General features: G+C 42.8%; 1 protein-coding gene across 2 annotated transcripts in view; it reads left to right on the forward strand.

The window, feature by feature from the left end:
- The window catches only part of LOC138198158 (myosin-9-like), a 31,538-nt gene that overhangs the window by 1,039 nt on the left and 8,552 nt on the right, over positions 1-21,947 (forward strand). The window contains exons 2-22 of one of the 2 annotated variants that reach the window (XM_069149389.1): positions 10,940-11,271; positions 12,683-12,839; positions 14,057-14,084; positions 14,187-14,280; positions 14,906-14,926; positions 16,149-16,241; positions 16,352-16,415; positions 16,532-16,630; positions 16,746-16,889; positions 16,993-17,088; positions 17,223-17,494; positions 17,638-17,811; positions 17,980-18,153; positions 18,317-18,431; positions 19,534-19,721; positions 20,547-20,668; positions 20,760-20,829; positions 20,917-21,077; positions 21,192-21,300; positions 21,386-21,517; positions 21,650-21,856. In XM_069149389.1, coding sequence (XP_069005490.1) covers positions 10,945-11,271; positions 12,683-12,839; positions 14,057-14,084; positions 14,187-14,280; positions 14,906-14,926; positions 16,149-16,241; positions 16,352-16,415; positions 16,532-16,630; positions 16,746-16,889; positions 16,993-17,088; positions 17,223-17,494; positions 17,638-17,811; positions 17,980-18,153; positions 18,317-18,431; positions 19,534-19,721; positions 20,547-20,668; positions 20,760-20,829; positions 20,917-21,077; positions 21,192-21,300; positions 21,386-21,517; positions 21,650-21,856 — 2,847 coding nt within the window. In that variant the 5' untranslated portion in view covers positions 10,940-10,944. The remainder of the gene's footprint in view (positions 1-10,939; positions 11,272-12,682; positions 12,840-14,056; positions 14,085-14,186; positions 14,281-14,905; positions 14,927-16,148; positions 16,242-16,351; positions 16,416-16,531; positions 16,631-16,745; positions 16,890-16,992; positions 17,089-17,222; positions 17,495-17,637; positions 17,812-17,979; positions 18,154-18,316; positions 18,432-19,533; positions 19,722-20,546; positions 20,669-20,759; positions 20,830-20,916; positions 21,078-21,191; positions 21,301-21,385; positions 21,518-21,649; positions 21,857-21,947) is intronic. The other variant, XM_069149390.1, reaches the window with a different exon arrangement.

The raw sequence follows: 21,947 nt of genomic DNA on the forward strand, positions 1-21,947 counted from the left end.
GATTGAATTCACTAATAAAAACTGATTATCTCGGTCAGTTGTTGTAGGTGGAAGAAATTAGTTGGTGTGTCGGAAGTCATATGAGTTGGGATGATGTGGACGTTTTTTATTATTATTATTATTTTCATGTATGCCGCCGGTATTTATTTGGTAATATGCCATTTAAAAAATAATTTTATAGGTTTAAATTAGTTTGATTTAAACTTAAGATCCATTATCACTTTAGATATCAGCAGTGGTGGAAAAAGTATTCGTAGCCATTACTTCAGTAGCTATATAGCAATATGAAAATATTCCAGTACAAGATAAAGTAAAAGCACAGAAGTATTAACACCAAAATGAGTGTAACGGTACAAGTACCTACTGGTTGGGTCCCTCTGGCTGATATATTATCATATGTGATATCATTGTATATTTAATTTGGAAGCATCAGATTGTAGCTGCTGCAGGTGGCGCTAGTTTGAACTAATTTATGTGCAGTTTTATATCCAGGGACAGCAGAAAAATGTATGGGGTCGTCAGATGATTACTGGGAGGGGAAAGAAGACAAAACAAAGTTCCGATTCACAAATCTGTTTTCAGTTTTTGGACTTGTTATTCATCCTTGAGTTTTAGTAAGATATTACCTCATTGGAACATTTGTTGAAATGAAACCATATGAAAAGGTTAAAGGGGAAAAAAAAATCTCTTATTTGGTGGAGCTGTTAACAACTCAAAGGCATCTGAAATGTGACCCCGAAAGTTCAACAGTTCGTGGAGTGGAAGTATAAGGTCGAATTAAATACAAGTACCTCAAAACTGCACTATAGCACAGTACTTGAGTAAATGTACTTGGTTACGTTCTATCACTTGGAAACAGAAGCCGGTGTTGTAACTGAGAGACATGAAGGAGAGGAGGTAACACTTCAAAGTGTTGGCTTTCTTCGTGAAGTCTTGCAGGATGGTATGTTAAATGGCTGATTTATGAAGGAGGTTTTTCCTAAATAAAATGATTCCCTGTGCTTAGAAACCCTGTGTGGACACTGAAGATTGTCCATGTATAACATCTGGTCTAATCGGAAGAGATGATTTATGTTGAGGTAGATGAGCGTTGGGATAAATACTCTGGCTGTTACAGAACCATGTTTTTATCCAGAGGGGTTCCTGCAGTACTTTAGGTTTGTCCTCTAATTACAGTGCAGCCCGATGTGATGAGCATTAACAGGGCAGCATGAGTTTCCACAGCTCAAGAGAATTTACGAGATTAATATCAAGCCAAGTTGTGCACATTTTTATTAATGTAACCCAATGATACAAATCTCATATTTGCCTCCGAGGGCTTTATGACTTGTAAAACATAAAATACTCTATAATCTCGGAGCCTTGGAATTTATCAAGGGCATTGAGTTTGTAGATGTTAAGGGTTTCTGGCGAACTGTGTGTTTGGAGGTGGAAATGTGGAACAGCAAAGGCGTCAAACAAAACTGCCTTCTGATTAATGCATTTTTTTTTTCCCCATCAGGTCCAGGCCATACGAATCTTTATTCACTCAGCACATAATTGATCAAAAATACATGCTGCGGCAACATATTTGATGCAGATTTTCCTAAGATCTGTAGCAATCTGTCACAATCATCTGGCCTAATCGTGCCGGTGTCGTGGTGCATCTATTAAATGTTGTGCCTCTTTGTCAGTGCAATGTGTGTTTGCTCTGTAAGATGGCACATCATTGTGTTTGCACTCAAAGAAGCAAACAGACTGCCGTCCGCCTACACTCCCTGGTCATTTGGAGTATGGCAGGCAGGGAGGCTCAGTGTTTGGGGAAAAAAAAAAAAAGAAAGGAAAAAAAAAGAATGTGCATGAACTCAGCTTTAGGTCTGGGCATCGAAGCGTGTCCAGCTCAGGCATTCCTCCGCCCAAACCTGCTTTTTTATTGTACCGAGTGTTAGCGGTATCCTATGGAAGGAGCGCGGCACCTTTTCGTTCTCACCTTTTTTTTTTAATAGTTATAACCACACGTTTCAAGTCGGCCGTCTCCTGCCAAGAAGCTATTAATACCACAGTGTGAGCTTACCAGGTAATAATGTTTTGATACTCGGGCACAGAAATGATCAGGCACATCATGCTGAAGTACAAAGTACAGTAGCTGTTTCTGTGTGTGGTATAATAGCCTGTGTGTATCTCTTCTATTACTTTTATCAGGAGGAAGTTTCTTCAGATGAAATGCAGACAGTGTCATATAGCAGAGTAATCATATCAGTAAATTGCAAGCCCTCTCCGGGTCACATCAGGTGACATGTAGTATGACATATCCTGTTATTGCCTTTGAGTCATTTTGTCAGATAAGTCCAAAATGCGTTGTGCAATAGTTTCTCTTGAGGCCAGTCCTTCTCACTTATTGCCGGTTTTGGTGCTTTTGTAAAGCCCCCCCCCCCCCGCAGAGATCGTTACATTCCTTCACTCCTCTGTCAGCAATGGCCACACTTGAAGCCCCCCGGGAGGGTTATGTACTGTAGGCAAGGCAAAATTAAATGCAGACATCTCAAAATGTGAACGGGGTGATGGTGTGCGAGGCTGTTCACTCTGGGCGAACATGCCTGTGGATGTTTAGATTTCATTGAAGGGTGGTTGTCCCGGCTGAGGCAGATTACTGGCAGGCCCCTTTTTTCCTTCAGTGCAAATGAGAGTCCACGGCGGAGAGGGCAGCATGACGCTGGTCGGCACATTGCAACCCACAGTTGTCCTCTGTTTTGAAGTTTTGGTGTCCTTATTTAAACCTGTGAAGCGTTTCCAATTTTTTTTGTCAGTATGTGACCTTCTAATTTCATCTATTGCTCCAGTAATCCCTTGTACTAAAATGGTTTGGAAAAGCTCAGAAAAAGAACTGTATTGTGGAGCTGAAATTGTTAACCCATACATTAGTCATTTTTGATTAATTTTTGTTCTTGTTTTGGTGAACGAAGATGCAAAAAACATGTCTTATTCCTGCTTGGAAAAAAAAATGAATTATGAGCTGGTTTCCATTGTCTTTATGACAATAAATGGAAGAACTTTAGGATTTGGACCTTTTTGATCAGACAAAATGAGCTCATTGAAAAAGTCAGCTGGGCTTTGAAGCATTGTGAAGGGATATTTATTAATAAAGGCTTAAATACCAGCTTTAAACATTAAGAAAATAATTAGATAATTGCAGAAAACAATAGTTGTAACCCTTGCCTAATCAATATACAATGTAGGGAAAATAGTAAAGAACTAACAAGAGACAGACAGTTTTTTTTTAGTTTTTTTGTGTGAATCCTACTCTATTTGTCAGCTGAGATTCATTCATGCCCTTCAGAGCAAAGACGCTACGTTACTTCACGAACCATGGCGGAGACGATCACGTAGTTACACTGCTGCTCAACAATGGTTGACATTAATTTTGTGTATTCAGGAACAGCCATAACGCCTGTTTTGATTTCAGACTCTTTAACCTGCACGCATGCTGCATGTTTGTGTGCTACGTTGTGCAGTATATCACTAATGCTGACTAAAGCCCTTTAATTCAAGACATTCAAATGGCTACTTTTTCTTGAATGCCTCTTCTATTATGGTCCTGCCCAAGCATGCGTCTTCTGGTCGGCACGAACGGCATAATTAGCAGAGTGCTTGAACTGACGGGCCTCGCGGGTACATTTGCAGTAGTAATCTTGGTGGGTTTCCTTTTCCTTTCGCCGCCTTTTATTTCTCACATTTCCATGCCGTCTCCATCTGTGACTTCTGCTCCCACTCCACTACGTTCTGCTTTGTTTTCCCTCCTCTGTCCGTTTTCCTCTGCTTGTGTTTTTTTTTTGACCCCCCCCCCCCCACCCCGCCCCCCTCGTCCTTTTACTCCCAGCACACACCTGTAGGGTTTCAATAGAGCTGAACAATAGCAGGAAATGACTGCACCCTGCCTTAAAGAAAGGACTTGTTGAGATTTATGATCTTGAAGGACAGATCTTGACCATACCTCTCTGCTGTTTGCTTATGGCGCAGTAGATAGTGCTGCTTTCTGTTTTGTGACATTAATTGTGAGGTAATGCTTGATTAGAGATGACTGAGCTGCAGTCTCGCTTCCTCTGAAGGGCCACTTTAAAGATCCCACTTTCTTTTCTGTTAAGGTTTTGGTAAAAGGAAGCACTTTCCACTGAACTAAATACATTTCCTGAAGGAATGTTTTTGAAAGTTTGAAACCATGCATTTGATTATTTAGTGTTGCGGGTTAAAGTAAAGCTGCACGAGAGACGACATAAAAACTCCTAAACAGAAAAGACGTCTAATCTGTCGTTACGCGCCGTTAGACTTCTGTATGTGGCTTAAATAGACTTTGTCCGTGGTTGGGTGTGTGACTGCGTGGAGAAGTGTTTAATACTTTGGAGATTGCGAAACTCATTTACCGCAGACATTTTGAACTCCTTTTTGCTCTCTGAACTTTGAAACATGCTGCGTAATTATCGGTCTGCCTTCCTGCTCCTGTTGGACCTTTATACTCCCGTGTTATTCCTAATCGCTCTGCATACCAGATGTGCCGGTTGTCAAACTGGCATGTGGCTCTCTGAGGGCCCGTGGACACATTGTTTGATGAGATGATTGTTTGAAATGGGACAGCTTTGTGCTGTCTGAGAAACTTAAAGGGAGTGCCCCAAGCGGAGATGAGAAGGCTAAAAAAAACAAACCGCAAAGGGGAAGTCAGGAAGGCTGTCTGGTGATAGACTGAAGAGGATGGGAACACGGGATGAATATTATGAACACAAGTGCAAAAGATTTCCTTCACTGGGTCTGTCAGAAAAAGACTTCACTGAATCATTCCTCTAAGAAAAAATTACTGCTGACAAACAGAAATGTGGATCTTAACTCCCGTCTGCATTCTTTCACTGTCTGTTAAGAGTTGCGTAACTTGCTGTCTATTATCTCGTGATCAATACTGTTGGACTGTTTCCATTAAAGGGAAAACTGGTGCTGTGCAGTATCTGCGCTCTTTGGTCATATAACCGGTCAGTGCGTTCAATGGTGGAACAAGATGGATGAATCATAGACATGGAGTTTGTTCTCTGACCCCCGAAAATGATGAGACCGACGCCTTTTTTTCGAATGATCAATCCATTTTTTTTTTATCTGACGGTATTGGCCGTATCGGAATCAGCGAAGATGTTGTCCGACACATGCAGAACAAAATGATTTAATTCATAGTTCTGTGTAATTGTTAAATTCCCAGTGAAGTTTACCGTTTCAATGCACTGATGTCACGTTTTTCATTAACCTGTCAAACGTGTATGATAACCTCATTTCAGTTGATATGTCGATATCAGAATATTTTTAACTTCCTAATATCAGTATCCGCATTGGCCCTAAAAAAAAAAAAAAAAAAAAAAATCCAGTATCTGCCGGGCTGCAGTTTAGGGTTGAGGATACAAATGATAGTTATTTACCGTAAGTGCAAAATGGTAGTTAATGATATGAAAAACACTACCCCTGTCAAAATTCACGTACTACACAAGTAAGCGGACTACCTTGCACCGTCTACTACACGCTAGTGTAATAATGGAGATATGCGACTTGAGACGCAGCCTTAGAAAGGGCCTCGAGTTGCAAGTGGTAGATGGCAGCGGCCGGCTTACAGTGCGGTGAAATTGGATCCTGGTCGGGGCAGGAATGTGAAAAGTAATGTGGAAAGTGATGTAGATCTGTCATGCGTTGAGGTTATTTTCCACCAAAGGCTTAATTTACTTCTCTGTCCTTTTTAGAGCAGCTCAGCATGTGCTCAAGAAAACACCACTGTTTCTCCGCCTTGAAAGCCTCTCTCACACACACACACACACACACACACACACACACACACACACACACACACACACACACACACACACACACACACACACACAACAAGTTCCACAAATGGCAAAATAGTTTTCTTGGTTTGTCATTTCCTCTTTCTTCCCCTCTCTTCTCCTTGCCCCACCCTTCCCACTTCCAGAGGAGGAGGAGGAGGAAGAAGTGGAGAGAGTCGACGTATGAGCCCATAATGAATTTTGACTGACTCCGTACCTTAACAGCCTCCGCCTCTCTCTCTCTTTCTCAATTCTTCCTTTCTCTCTCTCTCTCTCTCTCTCTCTCTCTCTTGCTCTCTGTTTCTCTCTCTCATTCTCCCTCTCTCTCGTTCTCTGGTTCTGTCTCTCTGTCTCTCTGTGTCTCTCAGTAGATCATCAGACAGTGAGGGGGATGGAAGTGGTAAAGCCAAGAAGAGTCTTGTGCACCACAAACAGACTCGAGTGTTTGTTGGGCCGGGTAACATAAGCGCTTGAAGTCGAGCAGTCAAGTGTGTCAACAGTGAACAACAATATCCACAGCACGAGGACGAGGGCTCAGGATGAGCAGGCTCGGCGCCGGCTGCGGTGCTGCGACGGGATGCAGTCGGTGGGAGTGCAGCGGTTATTGACTTTGCTGTCGTTCCATTAATAGTTCTGCCAATGGGGCATCAACACAGCACAGCTGGTGTATGGGTTCAGGACGGTTTGACTGTACATGGTCGAGCTGCGGTGGAGGTTGTCACGACTCCTGGTTTTTACTGTAACTCGGGGAGAATCAGTGAGGTGGAAAGGAATGAGAAGAAGTCTGATGGATGGATGGCCTTCAGCTTAATAAAGTCTGACCTGCTTTTGTAAAAGGGGACTGAGGAGGACGGCGTGTGCAAGCTCTTCCGTTTTCCTTTCCCCTCCTCGTTCCTCCTCCACGTCTTTCAAAGTCCTGTCCTCTGCCTTACTTCCTCTGTTTATAACCACATTTTGGTATCTGATCCACTTTTAGAAACCGGCCTTTGTTCCCTTCCTCATGTTATTTGTTTTCTGGTGCCTCTTCCTCTTGCGAGCGCTGCTCCTTTGACGGGATAGAGCTAACTCAGTTTTCATTAGGGCATTTTTAAGAATATAATCCTTTAATGGTATCTCAGTCAGGTCCCATAAAATTCAGAGATTTTTGCCAAGGTTTAGTTTCAGCGTGACTGTGTGCCCTACCTCCCGCCATGTATTCAGTTAATGAGTAATCCTTGTTGCAAGATATCTAGACCGGCTAATCTCATTGTAAAAGAGTCTCGGCAGAATAGATAGTGAGTGATTTCACAGTCGAGTGTTGCTCTGTCGCAACGGGGAATCGGGGAAACCTCGATTCTGACAGGATTATAGTGGACTTGGCAGCGAGGCTGCAAGAACCCGAGCCGTGAAGCTGAAGTGAGGGGTGGCTGTTTGAGGAGCGTTAATGCACACCGTTATATCTCAAAGTCAAATCAACATCCGTATGTTACTTTCACTTTGAAGCTTCACAAGGAAAGTTCAAGGTCTAAAATTGGCCGATATCCCTCCTCTTCTCTACTTTCAATATAGAAGCACTCGTCAAACTGGAAAAGCACTTTGAGTAATTTTAGTCCTCGTTCCTCTCTGGAGAGATAGTTAGAAGTGTGTCACTGACTTATCTGTGTCAAGCATGAGTCGCAGACATCAACAAACTGGTCTCTTGTCTTTTCATCTCTGCGGTTTAGTCGATTCTCTGTTTTAAATGATGGTAAACCCAATATGTTTGTGCTTTGACCTCATGATTGCACAAAAATAAAGCAATTTGAGGAAGTCACATTAAGTGTGACTCTGGTTGTTGTTTTTTTTTACAGTGTTTTATTAGTATTTTATAGATACAACAAATAATCAAATTAATCGGCAGATCAATTTTTGGATGAAAAAAAATGCTAGTTGCAGCAGTTTTTTTTTTTTTTTTCAAATATAAAACATCTTTGAACTGCAGCCGTTTGATTTACATTTACTGATATAAATGCCTGGGCAAAGAATACATGCTTAAGCCATTCAACTGCAGCAACAGATGGTGTCTATTTGTTAGACGCGTTTGAGTTACTTTTAATGGTGGCCAGCATGTCTCCCCGCACCTTTTGAAACATAGCGAGGTTAAAGCAAACCAGAGCTTTGGGTGTGTTCAGCCTGTTTTATTTCTCTTCTTGTTTTGGCCAAACAACAAAGGCACGGGGATTATAATCGGTGATGGCTCAGATGCAGCTCTGCATGAGGTCAACTGGTCCGAATGTAGCGGAGCGAGTAATGATCAAGTGAGTTTTATGGGAACTTATGGGTTATGGGTTTGTTCGATCCAAGCAGCTCGGTGCAAAGCGATGCTGATGATGTCTCCCGAGTGAGACCGCTAAAGGAACACTTGACATGCTGATGAATGGGAATAAGTGGAGGGCAAAAGCAGGAAGGAAATGGTCTGAGAAAGATGTAAGGGTGGTGGCGGGGGTGGTGGTGCTGGAAGAATAGAGCCCAGATATTTGTGGAATGCCTTTGCTAGCTGTCTCTCCCTGATAAAGGGGGAGAATGGGAGGAATGCGACCCTGAAAAGACTGGATAAACAGAAGAGGGAGAGGGGGGGGTGTTGGGATTGAGAGCAGGCAGACTGAAGGCAGAGGAGGAAGGTTGGAGCCAGCTGAGAAGCATAGCATAGGACTAATATGGCCCAAGTTGTATTCCAGGATGGGGTCGGTGGCCCAGAGATGAGTTGGGAGGAGGAGTGATACACGTCAGCTGTAGTGCAGCCTGACAGCATGTTGAGAGAGAGAGAGAGTTCATGAGAAGAATAGCTCTGCCTTTGCTTTCTTTATCACAAGGTTTATCAAGGTTAATGTGCTGGAACAGACACGACCCTATTAAAGGCCGCAACCTCTGCTTCTTTTCTTCTGTGAAAGTTTCTCAAGAGTCTGCAGCCATCGTAAACCGTGTGAGAAAATGTGACGCTCTGCATTTAGTCAGGCGCGTCACCCTAGTTGATGGGATGCTTCAGTTTTTAAAGCAAAGTTTCAAAATAATAGTAATTTTGAATGTACAAAGTCTGCCAAAAGTTTGGGGGTTTTGGAGAGGAGATGCATCATGCTTGATCTCCTGTTGGTGATAAAGTCTGTTGGCGTACAAATAGTGTTTTATAATGTTGAACGTGAGAACGTTTGTTATTGAAATTGTGCTCACGGTCATACGAAACACTTCCAGCTAATATTATTTAGACGTGATGGTAAGCGTACGGTTCAACCCGACCTCGGGTGCTGCTGGGAAAACAATGTTATTCTCCCGCTGTGTTGGAATGATAATTGGGATGGTAAAGTCTGGGGCACCAGTGTCTGTGAAAGCACACTATGTCTGGTTAATTGCCCTCACTATCTCTTCGCTCGCCCCAGTTGGGCGGTTTGGCTCGAGCACTCTTTAATTTTCCTGATACTGGTTATACTCGTCGGGTCACTTTCTACATGGGTTAAACTGAGCTCTCCCTGTCAACAAGTTATTTATGAACTTTCATCGGTGTATATTAAAGCAAGACAAACTTGCTTTCAAAGTATTTGCTTGAACAATATATACCTTGCATACCTCTGGCAGTGTGCTGGTCTGATTTGAAATTCTAAGCAACATTTGTTTTGGATCTATTCAGATTTTATGAGAAGTTTCATTTAAGTTTGACAATTCCTCTCCCACCTCGTTGTTCTTGAGACGCGGTACGGAGAATCAAGCTGTTTAAAGACAGTCCTCCGAATGCACGAGCAGTGTCGTTACAAAAAGTGTGTATTTCAAGTTATTGGAGCTTCTTCCTGAATTCTACTTGCCTGCAAAAGATAACGACCATAATGTCACAGTGAGTTTGATCTGACTGTAAATTTCATCGATGTCCTTTTTCCCCTGCAAAAAACCTTTTGGAAATGGGGAGCATTATCTGTATTGTCATCACAATAACCTACTTCCTTTTTTTTTTTGTTTTGTTTGTTCCTGCCTCTCAAATTGCCAACATGTGATGTCTAAGGACCGTTTGAGGTACAGATTGTGTTACTCAACTCAGCAGGATCCTCCCAATGCCAAAAGCAGGACTGAGGACTGGAACGTAGGCTAACACTGCTGACCAATAAATATATCGCAACTAGTTTAACAAGATGAGACCCTCAGCTTACGTCATGTCCACAAGATCCCGCACAGTCAACTCCCCTCCGCCCCCGTCTAAACAGGCATCATGACCAGCCGGTAGAAATAACCATAAAAACATGCCGCCTCACTGGCTTCCTACCAGCGAACAGACAACCGTGTGTACTGAAGCACTTCGCCAAACTGGCGGCATCTCCGCTGAGAGACGAACTTAAATCTCTGTGATCCCGGGCGCATGTTTCCCCTCCGTCGGCCGGACGGTCCGGCAGCTGGGAATTTGATTAAGTATTCACAGCAGCGAGCCGTGGAGTAGTGCAGAGCCTTGTTTGACATTGCTATGTTTTATGTCGACCCAACGTAACCTGAGCAGATTCTCTCTGTTGTGCATCACATCGGTGTTGACCTTTGCATTCTTCAGAGATCGCAGGTGTAGACGGAAAGATGGCAACGGTCTGGTTCTGTTTAAAAAGAAGCAGAGATTTTTTTTTTTTTTTCTACCAGAAGATGTTTTTAGTTTGATGATGAATAACCAAAATGTAAACGATGGTTAGAACAAATCTGCTTCAGACCTCTGTCCCGATATCCTTAAAGTTCCTTTCCTGCCATTGATTAAACCCCTAAAACTCAACTCTGTTCATCAAAAATGCACCTTTAATTTGACACCTTTACCTTCTTTACATATGATTTATGAATATGCAAACTGTCTCTATCTCTACTACTCGCCTGCAGCTCGGAGCTGTAATGTACAAAAACCCCGGCTGTCTGAATAAATAGTTTTGAGACCGTCACTGAATTTTCAACGTAAAAATGCTCTGCCGTGGTGTTGACCGCTTATTTATCACCTAAGATACGTCTTCCTGAACATGTAACACCATGTGGACACGTGAAACCGGTTTAAAAAAAAAAAAAAAAAGGACTTTCTCTGGTGGTTGTGCTTTCATTTCTGTGTTCTCACCACGGTTTCTTCTTTCTTCCTCTCTGTGAAACAGCAACCATGTCAGACGCAGACAAGTTTCTGTACGTGGACCGTAATCTGGTCAACAACCCGCTGGCGCAGGCTGACTGGGCCACCAAGAAGCTGGTATGGGTGCCCTCGGAGCGCCTGGGGTTCGAAGCCGGCTCTGTGAAGGAGGAGCGCGGTGACGAGTGCGTGGTGGAGCTGGCAGACTCTGGTAAGAAGATCAAGGTGAACAAGGACGACATCCAGAAGATGAACCCTCCCAAGTTCAGCAAGGTGGAGGACATGGCCGAACTCACCTGCCTGAACGAGGCCTCTGTGCTGCACAACCTGAAGGAGAGATATTACTCTGGTCTCATATACGTGAGTATGGGAACATAAAAAGCTCATCGCATTGTTCATCTTGTTTGCTGAAATGTAATGTCACGTCACAGTGAAGAATTTAGGTTTCTGTTTCTAAAGTTATAAACTCCCCACTGGCTTATAGAAACCAATCTGTCATGGCTCGTCTCCAGCGCCGTCTATGTCTCTGTCCAACCTCCTAATTATCTGGTTAAGCACTATTGTTCAACACAATCTGTTGTCACTGCAAAGAAAGTGTGCAATCTGTTAACATACTCGTGGTACCCGTTCTTTTCCTTCACCATCTTCCTCTTTGTCTCTCGTCTCTATTGGCTCCAGTAGTTTCTTGTTGGCTCTCTCAGTCTTCTTTTTCTCTGTTTGGAGTTATCTCATAAACAGGAAGCCGCTGGGAACAATGCAACCCAGAGTAGGAGAGATGTTAAAAGAACGAGGCAGAGAAGGAGTGGCCACAGAGTTTAGTTTTTGCGGATATGGACCTGGAATGTAAATTGTTGTAACTGATGTTACGGCCCCCGTAATTTATGTTATTTACTCCCTTTTTCTGGGCTGGGAGTGATTTGGTGTCCGACTCTTGTGTTGTGACCCGGTCATATCAACACAGCCTGCTGTCCCCTCCCTCCATCCCTCCAGAGATCCAGGCTACGGTTGATTTGAGTGGCTCCAGGCGCTCCAGTCTTAAAATTGACCATCTCTCAGGGGACAGCGGGCGCTCAACAGAGGGAGAGATGCCTGGTACAGAGACGTTGGGAGGGCAGCACAGGAATGCAGCGCACTAAAAAAAAACAAAAAAAAAAACTCCGAAGTTATGTTCAGAGGAGATACGAGTGAGATACTGAGGAGAAGATTTAATGGTTTTTATATAAAGGGTTTTGACATCAGAGAAAATATCTTCCTACCATGTAGATCTGAGATATGATTTGAGTAACCTGTCAAGTAGCTGTACTTTCACAATGCCAAGGTCTCATCAGTTTAAAGTTGCGGCAGGGTGGGGTTAAGATTACATAACAAATCATGAGAAACTTTCAGCTCAGTGGTTATGGGGAATGGGAAGGCCTTATTATTATTATTATCATGCAGTTATTGTTGAGAGTACAGCTTCTCTTTTTTTTTCTTTTTTTTTCTTGAGAAGCAGATATTTTTGGGGGGAAGCCCTTGTTCTTATACAGTAACATGAAATAGCCAGTATCCGAGCCCATGATCTTCATCATTTGCTGCACATTAAATACAGAATTGCACATTTCCTTTGTTGCATTTTTACATCTGGTGTCAAGGATTTTTCAGAAAATCGTTTTATCGACCCAGTTTGACATCAACTCCTTCCTCTTCCACAGAGTCATCTACATGCATTTCTTATTCCATGCTAGAGGGAATGTATTTATGTTTTAATTGCCACCTTTTATCTGTCCTGCAGACATACTCTGGTCTCTTCTGTGTCGTCATAAACCCCTACAAGAACCTGCCCATCTACTCCGAGGAGATAGTTGACATGTACAAGGGCAAGAAGAGACATGAAATGCCACCTCATATCTACGCCATCACTGACACATCGTACAGAAGCATGATGCAGGGTAAGTCATCGTCCCAGCTGCTTGTAAAGCTGAGAGTTGCATGAGAACATTTGAAGAAAATTATGAGGTGCAATTTGCCTCCTGAAATACATGATGTAATTTTTTTTTTTTTTTTTTTTTTTTTTTTTTTTTTTTTTTTTTTTTTTTTTTTTTGCTTCGCATTTAAATGTTCGTGAGACTCCCCATCCCCGAGATTGTAAAATATGGCTCCCTTTAGGATTCCATTGTTACTGTTCTGAGTGGTGCCCTACAGAGCTGTAAATTTTAAGGCTCTTGAGAGAATATTGTCGTCGTATTGGTATTACTATCCCCATAAAAATCCAATGCAGAACAGGCACTGAACTGAAGACACTGGACCCATTGATAGCAAGTCCTGTTATATATGAATTATCTGACCCACAAACACATGCTCTGAACTTAAGCTAAGAAAGGTTGTGTTTAAAAAAAAAAAAATTAAAAAAAAAGAGATGTCTCCTTACACCTAATTTGTTGCTGACTATTGGGGGATATTACAGGAAATGTACAACAAATCAATACGGATTCTGTTAAGCTCACATTTCATTTCGTTTTTGACACTTGATTCAGCTCAACGCTGGTGCTTCAGGCTATACAGCGACTTCACAGCAGTTATGTTAAACAAATATCCTGCCTAAGCTCTGCTAATGCAGATTTCCTGTGTTTGATGTGTTTTTTTGTTTTTTCTGCCTTCTACCAATGCCAGATTACTGAATTATGCAGTGTTTTGAGACTTTATGAATCAACACCGAGTCCCTGCTTGGTATTTCCTCCTGAGCTATTGTAATTTAATGAGTTTGTTTAGTCCACCTCCTGCATGTTCTCTGTTAGGTTGGCATTGCAGCCCTGTGTTAGGTCTGTTTTCTGTGCCGAGTACTGTCATCTGTCATCCACACCACCCAAGCTGCTCCCCTCCATCTCATTGGTGCTCTTTTTTTGTTTTCGATGTTTGGCTCCAGCTATGTGTTCAGAGTACATTTCAGGAGGAGATGGGGGGTAATTAGCCAGTTAGTTAGAGCACCGGCAGCACGTCTTTACAGTCACAGGAAGCCGGAAATTGATTTCCTGTCTGTGGTCAATGTACTTCTTGTTGTACTGACAGATGGTGATGGTACATGCTCATTTAGAATATGCAGCATTGTTGTTCTGCAGAGGCTACATAATCCACATTTGCACATCTTTTCTTTTTCGTTTTTTTGCAGATCGTGAAGACCAGTCCATTCTTTGCACGTGAGTTACAAATGCACACACATTACAACACACTTCTTTCAGTGTCTCTCTTTTCCTTTTAGGTTTTTCTGATTGTATTTTTCTCCTGTCCGTCTTGTATAGAGGCGAGTCTGGTGCTGGAAAGACCGAGAACACCAAGAAGGTCATCCAATATCTCGCTCATGTGGCTTCCTCTCACAAGACCAAGAAAGATCAGGTCAGTCCTGCCTCTCGTCCACACAGTCCAACCTCCAAACCTAATATTTTAGCTCTTCCCGTCATCTCACTTCACTCCCTGCTGTTGCTTTTTATTTGATAATTTCTTTTATTTTACAGGAGTATAATTTGTCTTATCCTCTCTGCACCCTTGATGAACTACCTCATTTCATTGTAACTGTGATGTGTATGTGCACATTACCGGATTGTTAATCCATCATCACGTCATTGTATTTGAGCAGCTTATTTTCTGCAGTAGAAACATTCTTTTGTGTCACAGCTGCCACAGAAAAGAAACTTTATCAAAGGGATATGGGTGGTAATTACGATAAAGGCCCCGCAGGCAAGGAAATGGAGTCATGCACTCTGACGTTTTAAATAGACCAGAGGCCTTTATCTGCGATGTGTTTGGTTTTTCCGATTTTACTGCATCTTCTCATCAGAAGTAAAACTCAGTTCAGCGTCAACCACTCGTACCAGACTTTACTGGAACAACCTGCAATACTGTTAACCGGCCTGTCAGCTCTGACAGATGCTGCTGAGAGCGACCCAGTGGGGTTTTAATGCAAACCACATCTATCATCCCTTTTTTTGAGGTTGTTGTATTTCTCTCTCCCCACCAACAGAACAGCTCGGTCCTGTCACATGTGAGTTAACTCTCTCCCTTCATTCACTCTTCCTCCCCACCTGCTCCTGTCATCACCTTCCTCCTCCTCCTCCTCCTCCCACCCCGCCCTCACCCCCTCATCCCTCCTCTCCTCTTCTCTTCCCGTCGCTGGAGCGCACTGTTGTGGGAGTCACTTTGTTTTAAGGGCAGAGGTGACATGTCCTGCCAGCCAATAGGAAGTAGGGAGGAAGTTTGTTTGCAGCTCAGTGACAGCCGTATGTGTTCCCGTGAAAAATTCAGCCAGACAATAGTAGGATAAGAGGGAGGGGTCTTTGCTGATTTAAAAAAAAAAAAAAAAAATACAGCAGTTTTTGGTCTGATAGTGTGTTTATATTTGTCTGGTTGAATTTTTCACAACTTGTATCGCTACTTTGTGCGTGCACCTCAGTCCAAAGTTGCTTTCCTCTTGTTGCTTGGACAATGTGTGTGTTCATACAATACATCATATTCAGTACACTTTGTACAGAAACACTTATATACCGTGTAGCATACATTTTGTGTGATGGTCTGTTTTTCTGCCTTCACATTTATGTAAGTGGTGTTGTTTTTTTTTTTTAATTTTTTTTTTTATTTAAGATGAGATTTAAAGTCATGCTGGGGAGAAAAATATTGACTTTCTGTATTGAATGTACATATTCTGTACTAATAAAACTAATGTGCCAGAGAATTAATTTCATATTGGACATGGTAGGTGTGGACTTCACTGAAAGCCATAGCTTGAAAGGAAGGAAGCTGTTTTGTGCTTGGGTTTCACTAAACTATTCTGCTCTGGTTAACAGGTGATGGGTCATTGATGACAGTCTCAGTGTTTTTGGGTGTTTGCTGATTTGGGTACTGACATGACGTTATGTGTTGGGACAAAATGCTTGGGTTGCAATGTGTGTGTTCGTGTGTGTATACGTTTTCCCTTCTTTTATCACTTCATGTTGTCCCTTCTCTCAAATGTAAGTACATCATGGGTAAATTGGCAGTTTGTGTCAGAATATTGTTTAAGAGGAGGCAAACTAATCAGCGTTTGACAATGAAATACACTAATAATCTTCTAAATTAAAATCATCATAATATGAGGTCATGATTCATAGTAGTGAATTATCCATTTTGGTGACAAGGTCTTCCACGGTGAAGAAATATCTTGGCACGAAAAAGTACCAATATAAAGTTTATTTTATATTTTGCTCTGCTATTCTGTTCTTATCCACCAGGGGGAGCTGGAGAAGCAGCTGCTGCAGGCTAACCCCATCCTTGAAGCCTTTGGAAATGCCAAGACAGTCAAAAATGACAACTCCTCCAGATTCGTAAGAATTACAACCATAACTTGTGTTTCAGGTTTCTTTATAAATGCCTGTTTTCCAACTAGCCTGCCTCACTTACCTTCCTTAAAATGTGTTTTCTTCCCTCCCCATAGGGAAAATTCATCAGGATCAACTTTGATGTCAATGGTTACATCGTCGGTGCCAATATTGAAACTTGTATCCTTAATGCCTTCAGGTCATTGCTTCTCTTCAAAAGCACAATACACAAACTTGTTCAAAGAGCTTTGTCAGGGTCGTATCGGAGAAGTTGTCCTTGACAGGTTGACCTCTAGACTTGTTGGAGAAATCCCGTGCAATTCGCCAGGCCAAAGACGAACGAACCTTTCACATCTTCTACTACTTGCTCACAGGGGCTGGAGATAAATTGCGCAGTAAGCAGAATATTATACACTCTCTATTCAAAATCAGCAGGGATTTGCAGAATAAGAAATATTATGAAGTCCTTGTTGTGAAGATTGTTAACTTCTTCTTTGCCTCTCGTCTCAGATGATCTCCTCCTTGAAAATTACAACAACTACCGTTTCCTTTCCAACGGGAATGTCACCATCCCGGGGCAGCAGGACAAGGATCTGTTCACTGAGACCTTGGAGGCCATGAGGATCATGAGTATTCCAGAGGACGAGCAGATCGGTAAGCTATTCCGGGACTTAACGTGTATATCCTGGTCCACGTATTCTCACCTCAACATAAAACTGGTACCATGTGTATGTTCCCGTTTGCTCTTTGTGTGCAGGCATGTTGAAGGTGGTGGCCTCTGTTCTGCAGCTTGGAAACATGAGCTTCAAGAAGGAGCGCCACACAGACCAGGCCTCCATGCCTGACAACACGGGTAAGTCCGACCTTTACCCTCTGCACCTTCATTAGAAGTTGATAATTCTGCAGTTTGTACCTTAAATGTCATTTTTTCCCCCTTCATTTCTTTTCTTTGTCACCTCTACCATCCTCTCATTTTTACCTCAACAGCCGCCCAGAAAGTGTCCCACCTCATGGGCATGAACGTCACAGACTTCACCAGGGCCATCCTGTCTCCCAGGATTAAGGTGGGCAGAGACTATGTCCAGAAAGCTCAGACTCAAGAGCAAGCTGAGTTTGCTGTTGAAGCCCTGGCCAAGGCCACTTATGAGAGGATGTTCCGCTGGCTCGTCATGAGGATCAACAAAGCCCTCGACAAGACCAAGAGGCAGGGAGCTTCCTTCATTGGCATCCTGGACATTGCTGGCTTCGAGATCTTTGAGGTAAACGCATGAGGAAAACTTTAATATGACTTCTTCATCAAGCAAATATGCATATACATCCTACAAAACATCCAAAATGTTCTGTGTTTTCAGTTTTGCTGTGAACAACAGTATTTCTAAGCATTTTTCTCTTGTCTCTCCAGCTGAACTCCTTTGAGCAGCTGTGCATCAACTACACCAATGAGAAGCTGCAGCAGCTTTTCAACCACACCATGTTCATCCTGGAGCAGGAGGAGTACCAGAGGGAGGGCATCGAGTGGAGCTTCATTGACTTCGGCCTCGACCTGCAGCCCTGCATCGAGCTCATCGAGAAGCCTGTGAGTTTGCACGTTCCACCCACCAGTCAAGTTTAAATATCTTTTCATTACCAGGCACTTAATCCTGTTTATTTCTCATCTGATGCTGCCATTTCAGGATTTCTTTGCACTTCCAACATGTTAAGTGCTGTGTCGTGTATTAACCTCTGCTCTCTCCTGTGTGTCCAGGCCAGTCCCCCCGGTATCCTCGCTCTGCTGGATGAAGAGTGCTGGTTTCCAAAGGCCACAGACAAGAGCTTTGTGGAAAAGGTGCTCCAGGAGCAGGGCACTCACCCCAAGTTCTTCAAGCCCAAGAAACTGAAGGATGAAGCAGATTTCTGTATTATCCATTATGCTGGCAAGGTAAATATGCAACGTTCATTACGATGTATTCTAATGAATGCATTTCTCAGGCCTACTTTTTCATTAAGTTTTAACTTTTTAGAGTTGCACTGCATTCCTCCAGTTCTCAAACTTGGTATTATTGATCCCGCAATGACTTTTCCTGCCTAATGTTTCTCCTCAGGTGGACTACAAGGCCGATGAGTGGCTGATGAAGAACATGGACCCCTTGAATGACAATGTGGCTTCTCTGCTCAACCAGTCCACTGACAAGTTTGTGTCTGAGCTTTGGAAGGACGGTGAGTTGAGACAGATGCTAAATCACTGCATTCGCTCAGGAGCAGTGCTTGATGTGGGAATATATTTCATGTTGGCTTTTTGTTCATCGTGCTTACTTTCTCTTTTACTGTCTGGTGTGTGGACCTTTGTGCTTTCCTTTTTCAAATCCCATTGGTTGTTTCCATCCATTTATTCCTTTGTATGGCCCAATTCTGTCTGTCATATTTTCTTTTACTCGGTCTCAGAGGTACAGAATTGTCAGAGAGCCTATTTTTATCAACGTTTTCCTATTCTACACTCAGATTCAGGTGAAAAGGTTTCTTTTTCATTTGTTTATTATTTTTTCCTTCTTTATCCTGCTGTTTGTCGCGCGTAAACTTGCTTGTTTCCACCGTGAATTCTCTGTCGTCCACTGTGTTTTCATCCTTTTTTGTCCTGATATTATCTTTTAAAACATGTTGGTACATTTTGTAAGTTGTTTCTGTCTTTAAACCAGCTCTGTGTGCTGTAACAAAATCTTCTGGTCGTCTTACCACTTGTTGCTCTGCCATTGAAATCTCCTTCTCTCCCTCTGTGTAATAGTGTTGTTTGGGGACTCCTGGTGTTGGTCATGGGTACTGCAGCAATGGGTATATACTGCATGGGTTTGGTTTGATTGTTTTTGTCACCACCAAAATGCCCACTGCAACCTCCAAAGTTCCTCACCTTCCTGAAGCACAGACATACTTATTCAATAATCACATAGTTTTCACTCAGACAACAACAAACTGGCTGTGAGACCAGTTGACGAATCCCTTCCACCCCTTGCACTGGATATTTTCTTCGTTATGGTGTGTGATCTTCCCACACTTCACTGGCTTCTTGTGACTCCCCTCTGCCATCCTCCTCCTCAATTCTGTTTCCCTCCACATTCACTTGGTGTTTGTGTGGTGTTTCACTGGTCCTGGTTTTATGAACCACCTCCTCTCTCCTGGTGTGTGTTTTTACCAGGAGGAAGTTGAGGAACAATAGTCATATTCATTCTTCCTTGTGATGTGCATTTGGTTTGAATTACTAAACAAAACCCCGCTAACCTCTTGCTTAATATATCCCTCTTTTTCTCTCTACTATTTCTTCTTTCAGTGGACCGCATTGTGGGTCTGGATAAGGTCTCTGGCATGTCCGAGATGCCCGGTGCTTTTAAGACCCGCAAGGGCATGTTCCGCACAGTGGGCCAGCTTTACAAGGAACAGCTGTCCAAGCTCATGGCCACACTGAGGAACACAAACCCCAACTTTGTTCGCTGCATTATCCCCAACCATGAGAAAAAGGTATCGGGCAAATACTGGCGTCTCTTTACTATACTAGACTTGGCTCCTGTGGGACAGGTCCAGGTGCTAAAAAGGCTCCTATGACTGGTTCAAATAGTCTGAAACTTTATTGGCTAGATTTGTAGTGCAGGCTGAACTTATTTGTTACACAGAACTTGTGATCGCTATAAACTGTTTACTTCTTCATTCACTAAACAGGGAAGTATTTAAGCAAAGTGAAAGAGTGGGACACTGCAAAACAGGCTAGAGCACAAGAATGTGCGTGTAATGAGATTCAAGTGTACTCGAGAAGAAGTGGCTGTAAAATCAACAAATCAATAAATGAGAAAAACTTGTTTTTTCTTGCAGTCTTATTGTAATTATATTCTCAAGCAGAAATAAATAACCACTCAACACTTAACAGATTGTCTATTTAAACAGATAATCTGTAGTTTTTAGTCCGTTTCTATGTCTGCATAATCATCTTTTCATTTATTGAACACACTTAAAAAAAACGACTCAGACAATAGTAAATTAAACAGAATCACTCCTGTTTTATGTTAAAATTGTGTCGAACACTCATTTTTCAGTCTAATTTGATATTTTAATTGGTCTAATATTCCCCCACAGACATGAAAGAAACATAACAGGAATACTCAAAAAGAAAAAGACCTTTCAATAGTTTAGCTCCTAAATTTTGTTTCTCTGTTTTTATAATTGTTGATTTTTTTTAAATTTTAAATTTTTTTAAATTTTTTAATGAAAAAGTCCTGTACGCCAATGTGAAGAGTAGAGCTGTGTCTCTGTTTGCCACACTGTTCAGCTACAAATGTTCCATGTCCTTAGGCTGGTAAACTGGACCCCCATCTGGTTCTGGACCAGCTGAGGTGTAACGGTGTGCTGGAGGGGATCCGTATCTGCAGACAGGGCTTCCCCAACCGCATCGTCTTCCAGGAGTTCAGACAGAGGTGACGCATTATAAAAATGTACAATTTTTCTTGAGTGGTTGATGTGTCTAAAGAAATCAAAACGATATCCTCTAACCTGCCCTTCTCACAGGTATGAGATCCTCACTCCCAACGCCATCCCCAAGGGCTTCATGGATGGAAAGCAGGCCTGTGTGCTCATGGTAAGAGGACTATAAAATCTTAGTCAGGCTCTACAATGTCTGCTTCTGCCGTGTGACTGACCATCAGTGCTCTCCCTGTCCCGTCAGATCAAAAGTCTGGAGCTGGATCCCAACCTGTACCGCATTGGTCAGAGCAAAGTTTTCTTCCGAGCAGGAGTCCTCGCTCACCTGGAGGAGGAGAGGGACATGAAGATCACCGACATCATCATCAGTTTCCAGGCCTGGTGCCGAGGCTACGTGGCCCGCAAGTAAGACAAGAGAGCCTCGGCAGGAAATGACCTGCTCATTGATATGTAAAGTAAGTGTAATGCTTGTGGTGCATGGTAATATAAAGTGTGACTGTATCTAATGTTGCTTTGTAGGGCTTTTGCCAAGAGACAGCAGCAGCTGACTGCGATGAAGGTGATCCAGAGGAACTGTGCTGCTTATCTTAAACTCAGGAACTGGCAGTGGTGGAGACTCTTCACCAAGGTGAACATCGCTCTCCTACAATATATCCGCCAACATCTTGGTCGTTACTGTACTTATAACTCATTTCCACATCTTTTGTCCTCAGGTGAAGCCTCTGCTGCAAGTCAGCAGGCAGGAGGAGGAGATGCAGGCCAAGGATGATGAGCTGGTTAAGGTGAAGGAGAAGCATTTGTATGCTGAGCAGCAGCTCCAGGAGATGGAGGAAAAACAGCAGCAGGTAAATAAACATTTTCTGGCAGGAAATGTAAATCAATCCCTGTCCCTCAATTCATTGCTCCAGAAAGAGCTTAAGTTTATTCCAGATTTAACAATGCACGCGATTGAAGTCATCCTTTTTCTGCGTTTGTAGCTGGGTGCTGAGAAGATGGCTCTGCAGGAGCAGCTTCAGGCAGAAACAGAGCTCTGCGCTGAGGCAGAGGAAATGAGAGCCCGTCTAGCTGCCAAGAAGCAGGAGCTGGAGGAGATCCTCCACGACCTGGAGGCCCGTGTGGAGGAGGAAGAAGAGCGCGCCTCTCATTTGACATCAGAAAAAAAAAAGATGCAGCAAAATATTTCTGTGAGTAGGAAAAGATCAGTCACTCTACACACAAATATGTACGGAGTCTGAGGACTTCACTGTTTGAGTTAGTTGCCTTGCCAAACCCCCC

Source organism: Embiotoca jacksoni, unplaced genomic scaffold, assembly GCF_022577435.1.
Source record: "Embiotoca jacksoni isolate LCO1_2020_lvr unplaced genomic scaffold, fEmbJac1.0.p SCAF_15, whole genome shotgun sequence".
NCBI classification, from domain to species: Eukaryota; Metazoa; Chordata; class Actinopteri; family Embiotocidae; genus Embiotoca; species Embiotoca jacksoni.